Consider the following 12,632-nt stretch of genomic DNA (forward strand, 5'->3'; position numbering starts at 1 on the left):
TAAATATAATCACAATCACATAAATCTTCTTTAAATATGTACTATATGCTGCATTAAATATACTAATAAACAAGACAATGTTCAGAAAAGGCAGGACTGAAAGCCAAATTAATCATGTCTCTTATGTTATTCAGATAGACAGATATGGAAATAAGCACTTTGACTGCATTCAGACTTGCGTCAACTGTTTGTGTGGAAAATGTCAGTGCTCTGAGGTGGCCGTGTCTGTTACCATCCCTATCTGATACCATGATTTTAATATGCATTGAATGGAAACTCACCTCTGACGTGATGAGCTCATGAAACACTTGTTTGGAGTATTACTGACCTCAGGATGCTCTGTCTGCATGAGGAGGTTACCAGCAGTGTCCTTGTTACATGTAGGCTATAGTAATAACAAGTAAATTATGCATAATTACATGCAACTACGCCTAAACCAAACCTAATCCTAACCCTAAAAGTAAGTATGTTGTTAATTAATATTACGTAATCGCACTGTAACTATGAGACCTTAAAATAAACTGCAACCCATCATTTATATATATATATATATATATATTTGCACATCACAAGTGGATCACACATTTTTTTTGTGGATGGAATCAGCCATTGGTTCTTAATGCACCAACAGACAACCTTTGCACGAGATTAATAAACCCCAAAAGTTTGCACCCCGAAATGTTCCTACTGACCGCTAGCTGAACTCGTGAACGTGAAACTCTACAACACAGAAACCCACGCACCCTTCACGTCACTCGCGTTCCTATTGGCTACAACTAGTACGTAGGACGCATTCAGGTAATATAAGGGCAGCATCCCTGTCTCTTCGCTACACTTAGTCAATACCGGTTATCGAACACGATTGAAGTATTAAATGTGTTATTGAATCTTTGCTCATCAAAAATCTCTTCGGCAGACTAGCCTACGTTATAAAATTGACGACCGAAGGAATGTCTTTGTTGGTGCGGGAGCATCGGACTGTGCGCTTTGTGTTTCTGGGTGCCGCAGGGGTCGGAAAAACTGCCCTGATCACCCGCTTCTTGCAGGACCGCTTCGACTCCAAGTACACGCGCACGGTGGAGGAGCTTCACGCGCTCGAGTACGACACGGACGGCGCGACGGTGCGCATTGAGATCTTGGACACGAGCGGCAGTTATGCCTTCCCAGCGATGCGCGCTCTGTGCATCCGAACCGGGGACGCGTTTGCGCTTGTGTACGCCGCCGACGAGCCAGACTCCCTGGATGAGGTACAGCGACTCCGTGAGGAGATTCTGGAGGTGAAAGGGGAGAAGTTTACAAGCATCACGGTGATAGAGAACAAAGCGGACCTGAGCAGCCAGAGTCGCCAGGCTACAGCTGAGGTGATGCGCGCGGTGGAGGAGGACTGGGGCGCGGGCTTCGTGGAGACGTCCGCGCGCACCGGCGAGAACGTCACAGGTGTGTTTCGGGACTTGCTTCAACAGATGAAGTTACCGAGCCGTGTGAGCCCGGCACTGCGCAGACGGACGCAGACAATGACCAGAGAGGTTACAGATTCAGAGACGAGGAAAAAAACGACAATGAAGAAGAACAACAGCTGTATCTTGTCTTAATGGACATTTACATGACATTAGTATATTGTGTTATGCATCATACTGATGCTTGAGTGATCTGGATCAATAGACCCCACATAAATGATGGGCAATTGAGGGACACTGAATGTTGATATTTTATCAGAATCATTTAAGGGTTTTCTTTAACTTTTATGTATGATCTCTCTAACATAAGTCATCTTTAATGAGTGAATAAATGCAAATTATGTTTCAATCAGAATGTGTTTTACTCTGCATACTCCTTAGCTTGTTCCATTAAAGGTAATTTCAAATGTGACCTAGATAAGTACAACCAGTGCACTTGTTTAGGAATGAAGGAGAGACATACTTATTCATTAATATGACAACATTAGCTTGAGTCTATAGGTCAGATCAAACATAAATTGATCACTTTGCTGCTCTGATCCCAAAAGAAAGAAAATAGCACTCTGTGTATTTGACTTATATAGAACATGTGAAGGGTTTTGCTACACGTGCCAAATGTCCTGACCTTTCTTCAGGAAATAAAGTCAGCTCTACACCTTACAGACCTTTTCATCAGCACATATCAGTGCACTCATGACTCAACACCATGTCACACCCTTTCTTTGCTATTGTGATCAGGCACTATGGAGCACATGGGCTCTGCAAATATTATATCATCAAAATCTTAATCCTCCAAAAATAAAAACAATGCATCATAGTTATTGCCAATGAGTTCGACCATGGAATTCATGCAAGATAGTTTGTGGCTGTTTTTGTGGCGTATCAACTTAAAGGGTTAGTTCACCCAAAAATGAAAATTCTGTCAATAATTACTCACCCTCATGTAGTTCCTCCACAAATTAAGATATGTTTGATAAAACCTGAGAGCTTTCTGTTCCTCCATTGACAGCGTACGCAACTACCACTTTGATGCTTCAAAAAGTTCATAAAGAGATCATAAAACTAATCCATTGAACGGTTTAGTCCAAATTTTTTGAAGAGACACAATCGCTTTATTTAATAATAATAATAATACATTTTATTTATAACGCACTTTAGTACAAATGAAATACAAAATGTAATAATACAATACAAAAACAACAAGTCAACTAATCAATATAATAAAATACTAATCATCTCAATGTGTGTTGGCAATTTTAAAAAGATACCTTTTTAACAACTTCTTGAAACTGTCTAATTGGGAGCATTTCTGACAGTAAGAGGAAGTGCTTTCCAAACAACGGAGAAAGCTCTCTCACCCATGGATTTGAATCTACAGGCCAGCTGCTGAAGAGTTAAAGAATCAGCAGACCGAAGAGAACGAGAATGCACATAAAGCTTATCTAAGTCACAGATATAAGAAGGGGCCATTACATGCACTGCGTTGTAAGTTAAAGTGAGAGTTTTAAAATCAGGAAGCCAGTGCAGATTGGACGCCTGTAATGTGCTGACGCGATGAAGTGAGAACACTTGCTGCTGAATTCTGGATATACTGTAGCCGTTTGATAGATTTGCAGGTAAACCTACAAACAGAGCATTACAATAATCAATCCTGGAAGTAACAAATGCGTGAATAAGCCTTTCAGCATCTGGCAATGTGAGGAAAGGCCTAATTCTAGTAGAGTTTTTAAGGTGATGGAATGCAGACTTTGTAATACTCTTAATGTGTGAGTCTAACGTCAATTGAGCATAAAAAATGACACCAAGGTAAGGTTACACACAAGAGTAGGTGGAGCTATGACACTATTGTCCATAATCAAAATGAAAATTGCTATACCTTTATGGATAGCAGCTGGCGTACCAATGAGAAGAACCTGTCTTTGAACAGTTTAATAAAAATATATATATATGGTGCATCCACATGTTTATATCCTGCACACACTCAGAAAGAATTGAGGGGACATTAATATCAGATTTAGAGCTGATATATAAAGTGTCATCAGCATAAAGGTGGTAACCTAAGCCATAATTCCTAATAATTTGCCCCAAAGGAAGCATATAAATGCTAAACTGCATAGGACCCTAACAGATCCCTGACGAACACCATGGCAGACCTGTTCAACGTTCTGTAAAGTAGGATATTAACCATTTAAGCACAGTCCAAGAAATACCAAGCATACTCTCAAGTCTATTAAGCAAAATGATATGTTAGTCAACGATTCACAGCCATAATAGCACAACACAATCGTATAGTACAATTGAAACACAAATGCAAAAAACAACAACAAAAAAACCCTTCATACTCATATCTGTAAAGACAGTTTGTCAAAATTAAGATTATTTGTAACGTTGGTACATGTACCAGCAGTTGCTGACCAAAGATAAATGACTATGTGTAGGTGGCAGTATTTCTGACCTGTCTAATTTAGCCTATTTATAATTTATTCAGCTTTCAAGGAGGCTTACATGTTTTATGCAAAAATTGAGTACTTCCTTTCTCACTGCAACCATGCAACCCACCTCTTTATATATGCTAAAATTATCTAACTGCCATGACAACCTATTAGAGAGACACTTATGCTGATTTAAAAGTAGGTGTATGCATGCATTTGTGAACGAACTAGACCGGAGAAAGTCGTGAGTGCCATAATGGGAAAGCTTTCATGAAAAAAAGTAAACAACCTTATTAGGAAACACTTCAAATTATTCACAAAGAAAGCACCTACATAGCTAATCTAAGTCATGTCTTCTTTTTTGGGGTTGACACATGCATTCATGAATGCTATGGACAAAGATATGAATTTTAAGTCTGTGAGAAAAAATTGAAGATCATGATACTGAATGAGACTATAAACAAATGCTAAAATGGTCCAATAATGCAAGATATTGTAATACATATTGTTTGTTACTGCTCACTGACCTTTCATCACAAGGGCACCTTTTCTGTTTATCTACTTTAGAACCTACACCCACACTTGTACAAACATAAAAAAACGTGTGCAATGATAGGTGACACTATTTTTTCCCCTTCCACAATCAAAACTGTGTCCTTATTTGGCCATTCTCACACACAAACATGCACAAAGGTAAACAAAGCCTTAAAAACACGTGGGATAACTGGCTAGAAGAAAAACTGGAGCAAGATACTGAATTTACTTTTCGAGATTAGATACACATGAATGAATGTGAATAAACAAAAAACCAAAAGTGCACGTGGCACGATCAAACAAATGGAATAATGTACAAAACCAAAGGATTAGCATCTTTAAAATGAGCAAATAATATACAGTAATATATCAGGTAGTCCTGTCCGCAATTAAATTATTTACATTTAAATTGAAGACTTAAGGGTGAACTATCCCTTTAAAATCCAGAGAACACAAATAAAGTTTTTCAGAGCGTGCACGCGGAGTCACATGATGCTTCGCTGTGTTTGGTCAGAATTTAAATCCCAGCAGCCAATCAGAGGCGGAGATAACGAATCGAGCACAATTCAAAAAGTAGCAGGGACTCACTGCATTCCCATCCGAGCAGCGGGCCGACGCACTTCTTTAATGCCCGTTTTATTTTAGACTTTTCAGCGAAATCCCACAGATGAGTTCTTTAGAGCAGTGAATATAGGGTTTTAAGACTAAATATAGTGTTTACTGAGGGATTTCTAGTTGTGCAAGTTATTATTTGAATGTAGTTTTAGGTGCTTCGCAACGGATGTGGATGATTGGCGAATTGCATGCTGTTTCGGGATAAAGGAGCAATAATCTTCGCCTCGGTTATTTATTTTTCAAGACCTTAGTGTACCTTATTTTACTTAAGCCATCTTGTAAAGTGTGCAACGATGAGTGCTGGGATTGCAAAGACGGCGAAGCCATCGACTCACGTCGATCCCAAATCGGCTCCTCTGAAAGAGATTCCTGATATTCTAGTGGATCCCAGAACCATGAAGAGATACATACGAGGTCGCTTTTTGGGAAAGGGCGGATTTGCGAAATGCTACGAAATCACAGAAATGGACACAAAGGAGGTTTTCGCAGGGAAAGTGGTGCCGAAGTCGATGCTGCTGAAGCCGCATCAGAAAGAGAAAATGAGCTCAGAAATCGCCATTCACAAAAGTCTCGATAATCCGCACGTAGTGGGATTTCACGGGTTTTTTGAGGACGATGACTTCGTGTACGTGGTGTTGGAAATCTGTCGGAGAAGGGTAAGAACAGGGAAACCAATTTGAAAACAGACCGTCAACGGTCAGTATTCCTGTCACTGGCTGATACTATGTTGCAACGTTTGCGGTTTAATGCATTAAACGAATGAAATCCTATTGAGATTAACAGCTATTATGTTTATAAATATGTGTATTCATCTTAATGTACGGTTATGGTATATAAACTAAAACGAGCTCTACTCGCGTATGCCGCTAGTGGATTTTAAACTGGAGGATGTGACGTCAGTTGATTTTGTGTTTCTCGGTGACGTTGTTTATAACGAACTACGTCAGATATATATATTTTTTAAGTTTTCATCAATTTTGTACATGTGTAGAATCTAAAGGTCAAATAGTCCTCCAAACCTACCAGATAAATAAATTATGAAACAAAAAAAATTCCAAAGGGTTCTTGGAGAAATCTAATTTGATATGATTTCTGTGAGAACATTGTCTCGATTTGTGTTTGAATGTGTTGTAAATAGTTTGTTTGAACTTTCCGCCTGCTTTAGTTTTTGGTGATAATTTTTTCTTTCTCCTAGTCTCTCCTTGAATTGCACAAGCGGAGGAAGGCAGTGACAGAGCCTGAGGCCAGATACTTCATGCGCCAGACTATTCAGGGTTGCCAGTACTTGCACAACAACCGGGTTATCCACCGTGATCTCAAACTAGGGAATCTGTTTCTCAATGATGACATGGATGTGAAGATCGGTAAGCAAGCAATGATTGTTCTTTGCCACTTTTTTTCCTCCTGACCTTTTTTTTTTTTTTTTTAAATCATGATTAATTGTAATTCTCACTCTTTAGGTGACTTTGGTTTGGCCACTAAGATCGAGTTCGATGGCGAGAGAAAGAAGACCCTGTGTGGCACTCCAAACTACATCGCCCCAGAGGTGCTCTGCAAGAAAGGCCACAGCTTTGAAGTGGACGTATGGTCATTGGGATGCATTCTGTAAGTCCCACTTTGATTTATATGACTATGAAAGCATTTTCATAGCACTTTATTGGCTTATCCTTGCACAATGATACATTTTTATAATTGTGCATGTACTGTTGATAACTGAGTTATGTCCATCAGATACACATTGCTGGTTGGAAAGCCACCATTTGAGACATCCTGTCTGAAGGAGACCTACATCAGAATCAAGAAGAATGAGTACACTGTTCCTAGAGTAAGTGTCTTTGCATCAGGAGTTTGCCTTTTTAGATCACATCTCAAAATCCAATCAACAACTAATGCGTAGAACCCAACCTAGATTTTATTTTATTTTTTCGCCCCTGTAATCCATTGATCCTGTCTTGGAATTTTGAATCCAACTTAAGTAAAAAGTGAATCTGTGAGAAACAGATTGAATTATGCCTTTTTTTGTCTTGTTTAGCACATTAATCCAGTTGCTGCTGCTCTGATTCGTCGGATGCTGCACGCTGACCCTATACTCAGACCTTCTGTGACCGAGCTGCTGGCCGATGAGTTTTTCACCTCCGGTTACGCGCCTGTGCGGCTGCCCACTTCCTGTCTCACTGTTCCTCCCAGGTTCTCCATCGCCCCCTCCAGTCTGGATCCTGCCCTCCTTCGTAAACCCCTGTCATCACTTAATAAAGGTATGTGTATAGGCAAATCCATGCTTAGAATGCAAATTGTATTTTGGCACACCTGCTTTTTGTGTGTGTTGGATTTCAGGGGTTTTCCCCCTTTGTTGATTGTCCTGTCACTTTGAAATAAAGTAAAAATGGATGCCTGTAAGTTATCTGTAACTGTTCTTCTGTGTGTACAGGAACAGACAGTCCTATTGAGAAAATGGGGAAAATGGAGCAAGCACAAAGGGAAGATCTTCAGCAAAGGTCAGTTTTATTTGTGTAGATATTGGAAAACTATTGACAATTTAAAGGGTTAGTTCACCCAAACTAAAGGGTTAGTTCACCCATTACTCACCGTCATGTGTTTCCAAACACGTAAGACTTTCGTTCATCCTCAGAACACAAATGAAGATCTTTTTGATGAAATCTGAGAGCTTTCTGTCCCTCCATTGATGGCCTACTTCAAAAAGTTCATAAAAACATCGTAAAACTAATCCATATAAATTGAGCGGTTTAGTCCAAACTTTCTGAAGACACTATCGCTTTATATGATGAACGGAATAAATTTAGGCTTATATTTACATACAAACATTGTACTGCAAACATAAACCGCTCAACTGAACCTTCTTGATGCGTGAGAACAAACCTCTTGAAGCTCAAACGTGCTGCGTAACGAGAACGAACCTCATTGGTTCTCGTATGTCATGTGAGCATGCTTGAGCTTCCGTTTACCACAACTGATGTAAGTGTTGAATATTTATGTAAATAAAAGCCTAAGTTAAATCTGTTCATCATATAAAGTGATAGTGTCTTTTCAGAAAATTAAACCGCTCAATTAATATGGATTAGTTTTACGATTTCTTTATGAACGCTTTAAAGCGTCAAAGTGGTAGTTGCATAGCTGTCAATGGAGGGACAGAAAGCTCTCAGATTTCATCAAAGATCTTTTGTGTTCAGAAGGTGAACAAAAGTCTTACAGGTGTTGAACGACATGAGAGTGAGTAATGACAGAATTTTCATTTTTGGGTGAACTATCCCTTTAAATCCATTTGGCCAACACTTTCAAAACCATGATTATTAATAGAGTTGTGAACTTTGGCTTGTGTTCTAGTCTGTTATAAATTCAATGTTTGGGCTTACATTTGTATTCAATGGGCTTACATCACAATGTGTATATTTTTTGCGAAGGGATGGAGCTGAACAACCTGACTCCAACCTAAGTGACATGCTGCAGCAGCTGGCCAGCGTCAACACTGCCCGGCCTTCTGAGAGAGACTATATTAGACAAGGTAACAACATGAATTCTCTGCATCTTGCAAGTGAAGTGTTGTTGCTATATTTTAATGGAAAGAGTAGGCACTTGTATGATCGCAGAAATCAAAGTATACTTCATGCATTTGTACATAAAGCCAAACAAAATGTATTCAGTTGGTATTTTGTAAGTTTAAAAATTATACATTCTCAAACTATTGACAAGCACAATGCAATGATTATTTTTTTCTCTCCCTTTACAGAGGAAGCCGAGGACCCTGCTTGTAATCCTGTCTTCTGGATTAGTAAATGGGTCGACTACTCTGACAAATATGGTCTTGGTAAGACACCATGCTGACCATATGAAGTCAGAAGCCAAATTGAATTGGTTTGTGATTCACTGAAATGTTAGATATATTGCCCTTATGCTACTGTATTTTCCCCCTTCATAGGTTACCAGCTGTGTGACAATAGCGTAGGCGTTCTGTTCAATGATTCCACCCGTTTGATCATGTACGCTGATGGTGACAGTCTGCAGTATATCGACCGCAACACTGCAGAATCCTACCTCAGCGTTCGCTCCTACCCCTCGGCACTCTCCAAAAAGGTCTGTCTGCACTGGAAATTATGTAGTGCAATGAATGAGTTTCATAATGGTTTTTGGTTATGCATGATTCCTGATGCTGACCTCATCTCCCCCCTCTCTTATAGATTACACTCCTCAAGTACTTCAGAAATTACATGAGCGAGCACTTGCTGAAGGCCGGGGCGAACATAACACCCCGCGATGGGGATGAGCTGACCCGGTTGCCTTACCTTCGTCACTGGTTCCGTACTAAAAGTGCTATCGTGCTGCACCTGAGCAACGGAACTGTGCAAATCAACTTCTTCCAGGTGAGAAAATACCTTGTTGGTGCCCTATGAAATCCATTTGTTTTGGACTTTGATTTAAGCGGGGACACTTAACGACTGTAAGGCTGATTATGAATGTAATTTGATACTTAGGACTGATCATGCCCAAACGCGTCGAGTCAGAGACAGCTGCGTTCAGTCGGTGTTTAAAATCTCCTCTAGTCGTTGGAAACTAAGTGTGTTCAGTCTTAGAATGTTTCAGCTAGTCGTTAAGTGTGTCCCTGACATTAATGGTGAAATTAAATGTTATAATCAAAAAGAATGTCTAATTAAAATCATTAAAGTTATACAATTTAACAACAAAGGTCAGTTTTAATGTCCCCAATTCTGTGCTTTCAAATTTTTCTAGATTCCAATTTAATGATTTAATAAAATAATTGAAAAGCACGTCTAATCAGTTGATTTCATAAAACTTTAGCAACTATATTTTTAAGACAAAAGTAGGGCCATATGAAAAGTTTTTTTTTTTTTTTTTTGTACAGAAATTCAGAATTTTAATACAAATTGATCAAATTATGGTAATCAAAAGGGCATTAAACAACATGCAGACCTAATTTAATTAATCTTTTTCGCGGTTTGTTAGTCAAAGTCCATATCTCGATTTTATTAGTTTAATTTCGGCAATTTTCAACCTGCTTTGCATCGCTACAGTGTCGGTAGTATGTAAATGACCAATGTTTTCTCGTTCTCAGTGTTACCTAGACACAGAAATTCACATTTGTCAGCAAAAGTCTGCCAGACGAAGCAAAATGCACAATTCTGCAGACTTTTGAGAGCTCGAGGGCTTTCGTGAAAGCTACACTTTTTTTTTTTTTTTTTTTTTTTTAATCCCGCCAGTCAGATCAACAGAGGGTTATTGACAGAACAGTTATTGTAAGGGTAGGTTTATCCCTGAAAATTTTATCATACTACATCCACTCTATAAACAGCATTATGGTGAAAATGGAACATTATGGCAACAAGTTTCGATCACATGTGGCCTAGCGAAAACCGCTTGTGGTCAAAAGTTGCAATTTATTAAACTTTTGGGAGCAGCCGCATTTCAGCTAAGTTCTCTTTCGATAAAGCACCTGTTTAAGGGATGTTGAGAAGCGCATACAATGAATTTAGTCCATCAAAAATTTGAATTCTGAGATTCTATGATGCACAGTAAATTTCCATTTATGACTTGATTCTGGGTACTAAAAGGAGGAGCTTAATTGACACTGAACTCACCGTTTTCTTTTTGTGCCCTCCAGGACCACACTAAGCTTATTTTGTGTCCCCTAATGGGAGCAGTGACGTACATCAACGAGAAGCGAGAGTTCTGCACCTATAAGATGAGCTTAATCGAGGAGTTCGGCTGCTGTAAAGAGTTGGCCAGCCGTATGCGATACGCTCGCAACATGGTGGAGAAGCTCATGGCCTGCAAAAGCACCGCGGCAGCCACCACTTCAGCCCGCTAACCCACTGACGTCACAAATTGTATAGCTATGAGGTCCCCGTCGATTCTGGTCTCCCTCAAATGAGTCTGAAGGCTCTTAAATATTCCAGCAGGAAAACTTGTACAGTTTTCTGGGTTCTACACTATGAATTCCTCTGGATCTGTCGTTTACTCTCGAACTATCACTTGTTTTTCTGGGTCGGGGAGTTTGTGACCATGCTAGCTGTCTGTATCATGTGAATGCTCTTTTGTACATGTTTTAATGTTTTAGAACTTGTCTGTTTACCTTTTGACTGTTCCTTGTATAAAAGCTTTTGGACATTAATCTTTTAATTTGTAAGAGAATATTTGAAGAGTTTGTATTCCAAAATAAAGATCTTTTTAGAGAAATTGATTGTTAGATATTAATGATATATACAAGTTTATAATTACGAGTTAAATTAAAATATAAGTGTGCTTTGAAAATTAGAGTTTTGTGTTTGAATCAACATGAATTTATCAACTTTTAATATTTCACTCACTACTTATGATAAACAAACCATATACACCATATTTGCATAACATGATTGATATGGGATCCACTTTACACTACTGTGTTAAAGATATATATATATTTTTTTTTTATACGTCAAAACCAGGAACACTATTCCGCAAGCGGTAGTAAGTCTAAAGGGAACAAATGTTTATTTTTAATTTTTTTTAGTTCGAGTAAAATATGGTTTGTTGTAAACAGTTGATCATACTTGAATGTTTTGTCCTACAATGTAAATTACACACTCACACCCCAAACGTTCTTATCTACTAACTTATTAGAAGCATACATTTTTCAAATAAGCATATTGCCTTCTAAATTTGATTTTTCGATATATGGGGGTGTGTTATGTTGAGGAACAAGTATTGTTACATTTTTACCACAGAATTTATTTCACTCACAAAATGTAAAATAGGGAAGTCTTAAGGGAACCACTGGTGAATTAGTCTTCCGGGTTTTGATGTCATCCTTGTGCCACTCTATACTTAAATTCACCAATGATGCATTTAATTGTACAAAAGTGACAGTAAAGACATTTCTGTTGATGCTGTTCTTTTGAACTTTCTATTAATCAAATTCTAATATTTTATAATATGGTATTTTTTATCAAATAAATACAGCCTTGGTGAGCATAAGAGGCTTTTTTCAAAATCATTAAAAATCTTACTGACCCTAAACATATTGCATATTTCTGCATTAGAAGAAAGACTTTATATAATTGTGTCCTCTCAGTAGCGTTTATTCACATTGCAAGAACAAACATGTACTTTCTACTCTTGCTTTTAAAGGGTTAGTTCACCCAAGAATGAAAATTCTGTCATCATTTACTCGCCCTCATGTTGTTCCAGACCTGTATGAGTTTCTCTCTTCTGTTGAACGCAAAAGAAGATATTTTGAAGAATGTTTGTAACCAGACAGCTGACGGTAGCCATTGACTTTCATAGTAGGAAAAAAATACTACTGTCTGGTTACAACATTCTTCAAAATATCTTCTTTTGTACAGGTTTGGAACAACATGAGGGTGAATAAATGATGACAGATACGTTTTTTGGGTGAACTCTCTCTTTTAGCTTGAGTAAAACTGGCCATCATAAAGCTGACAAATTATTTAAACACTATTTTCCGTATATTTGCACACCAAAAAAAAAGCATATACCACAACATAATATTATGGACTAGATGGGATATACTTGTTCTTTTAGGAGCTGGCTGATTTATCATGGATAAAATAAAACTGCAGGGAAA

General features: G+C 38.4%; 2 protein-coding genes across 2 annotated transcripts; both read left to right on the top strand.

Annotated features, from left to right (window-relative positions):
• The first annotated feature begins 852 nt into the window (after positions 1–852).
• On the top strand, positions 853–1,798 carry rasd3 (RASD family member 3). Its single transcript, XM_084388843.1, has one exon. The coding sequence runs from the start codon at positions 951–953 to the stop codon at positions 1,590–1,592; it is 642 nt and encodes a 213-aa protein (XP_084244969.1). The 5' UTR covers positions 853–950; the 3' UTR covers positions 1,593–1,798.
• A 3,168-nt stretch (positions 1,799–4,966) lies between these two features.
• On the top strand, positions 4,967–11,245 carry plk1 (polo-like kinase 1). The gene is made up of 11 exons (XM_084402293.1): positions 4,967–5,694; positions 6,234–6,402; positions 6,499–6,643; positions 6,770–6,863; positions 7,071–7,293; positions 7,467–7,533; positions 8,458–8,558; positions 8,784–8,861; positions 8,973–9,127; positions 9,232–9,414; positions 10,671–11,245. Exons 1-11 carry the CDS (start codon positions 5,332–5,334, stop codon positions 10,875–10,877), a joined length of 1,785 nt encoding a protein of 594 aa, XP_084258419.1. The 5' UTR covers positions 4,967–5,331; the 3' UTR covers positions 10,878–11,245.
• The last annotated feature ends 1,387 nt before the right edge of the window (positions 11,246–12,632 follow it).

The sequence above is a fragment of the Rutilus rutilus genome, assembly GCF_951802725.1.
Source record: "Rutilus rutilus genome assembly, chromosome: 2".
NCBI classification, from domain to species: Eukaryota; Metazoa; Chordata; class Actinopteri; order Cypriniformes; family Leuciscidae; genus Rutilus; species Rutilus rutilus.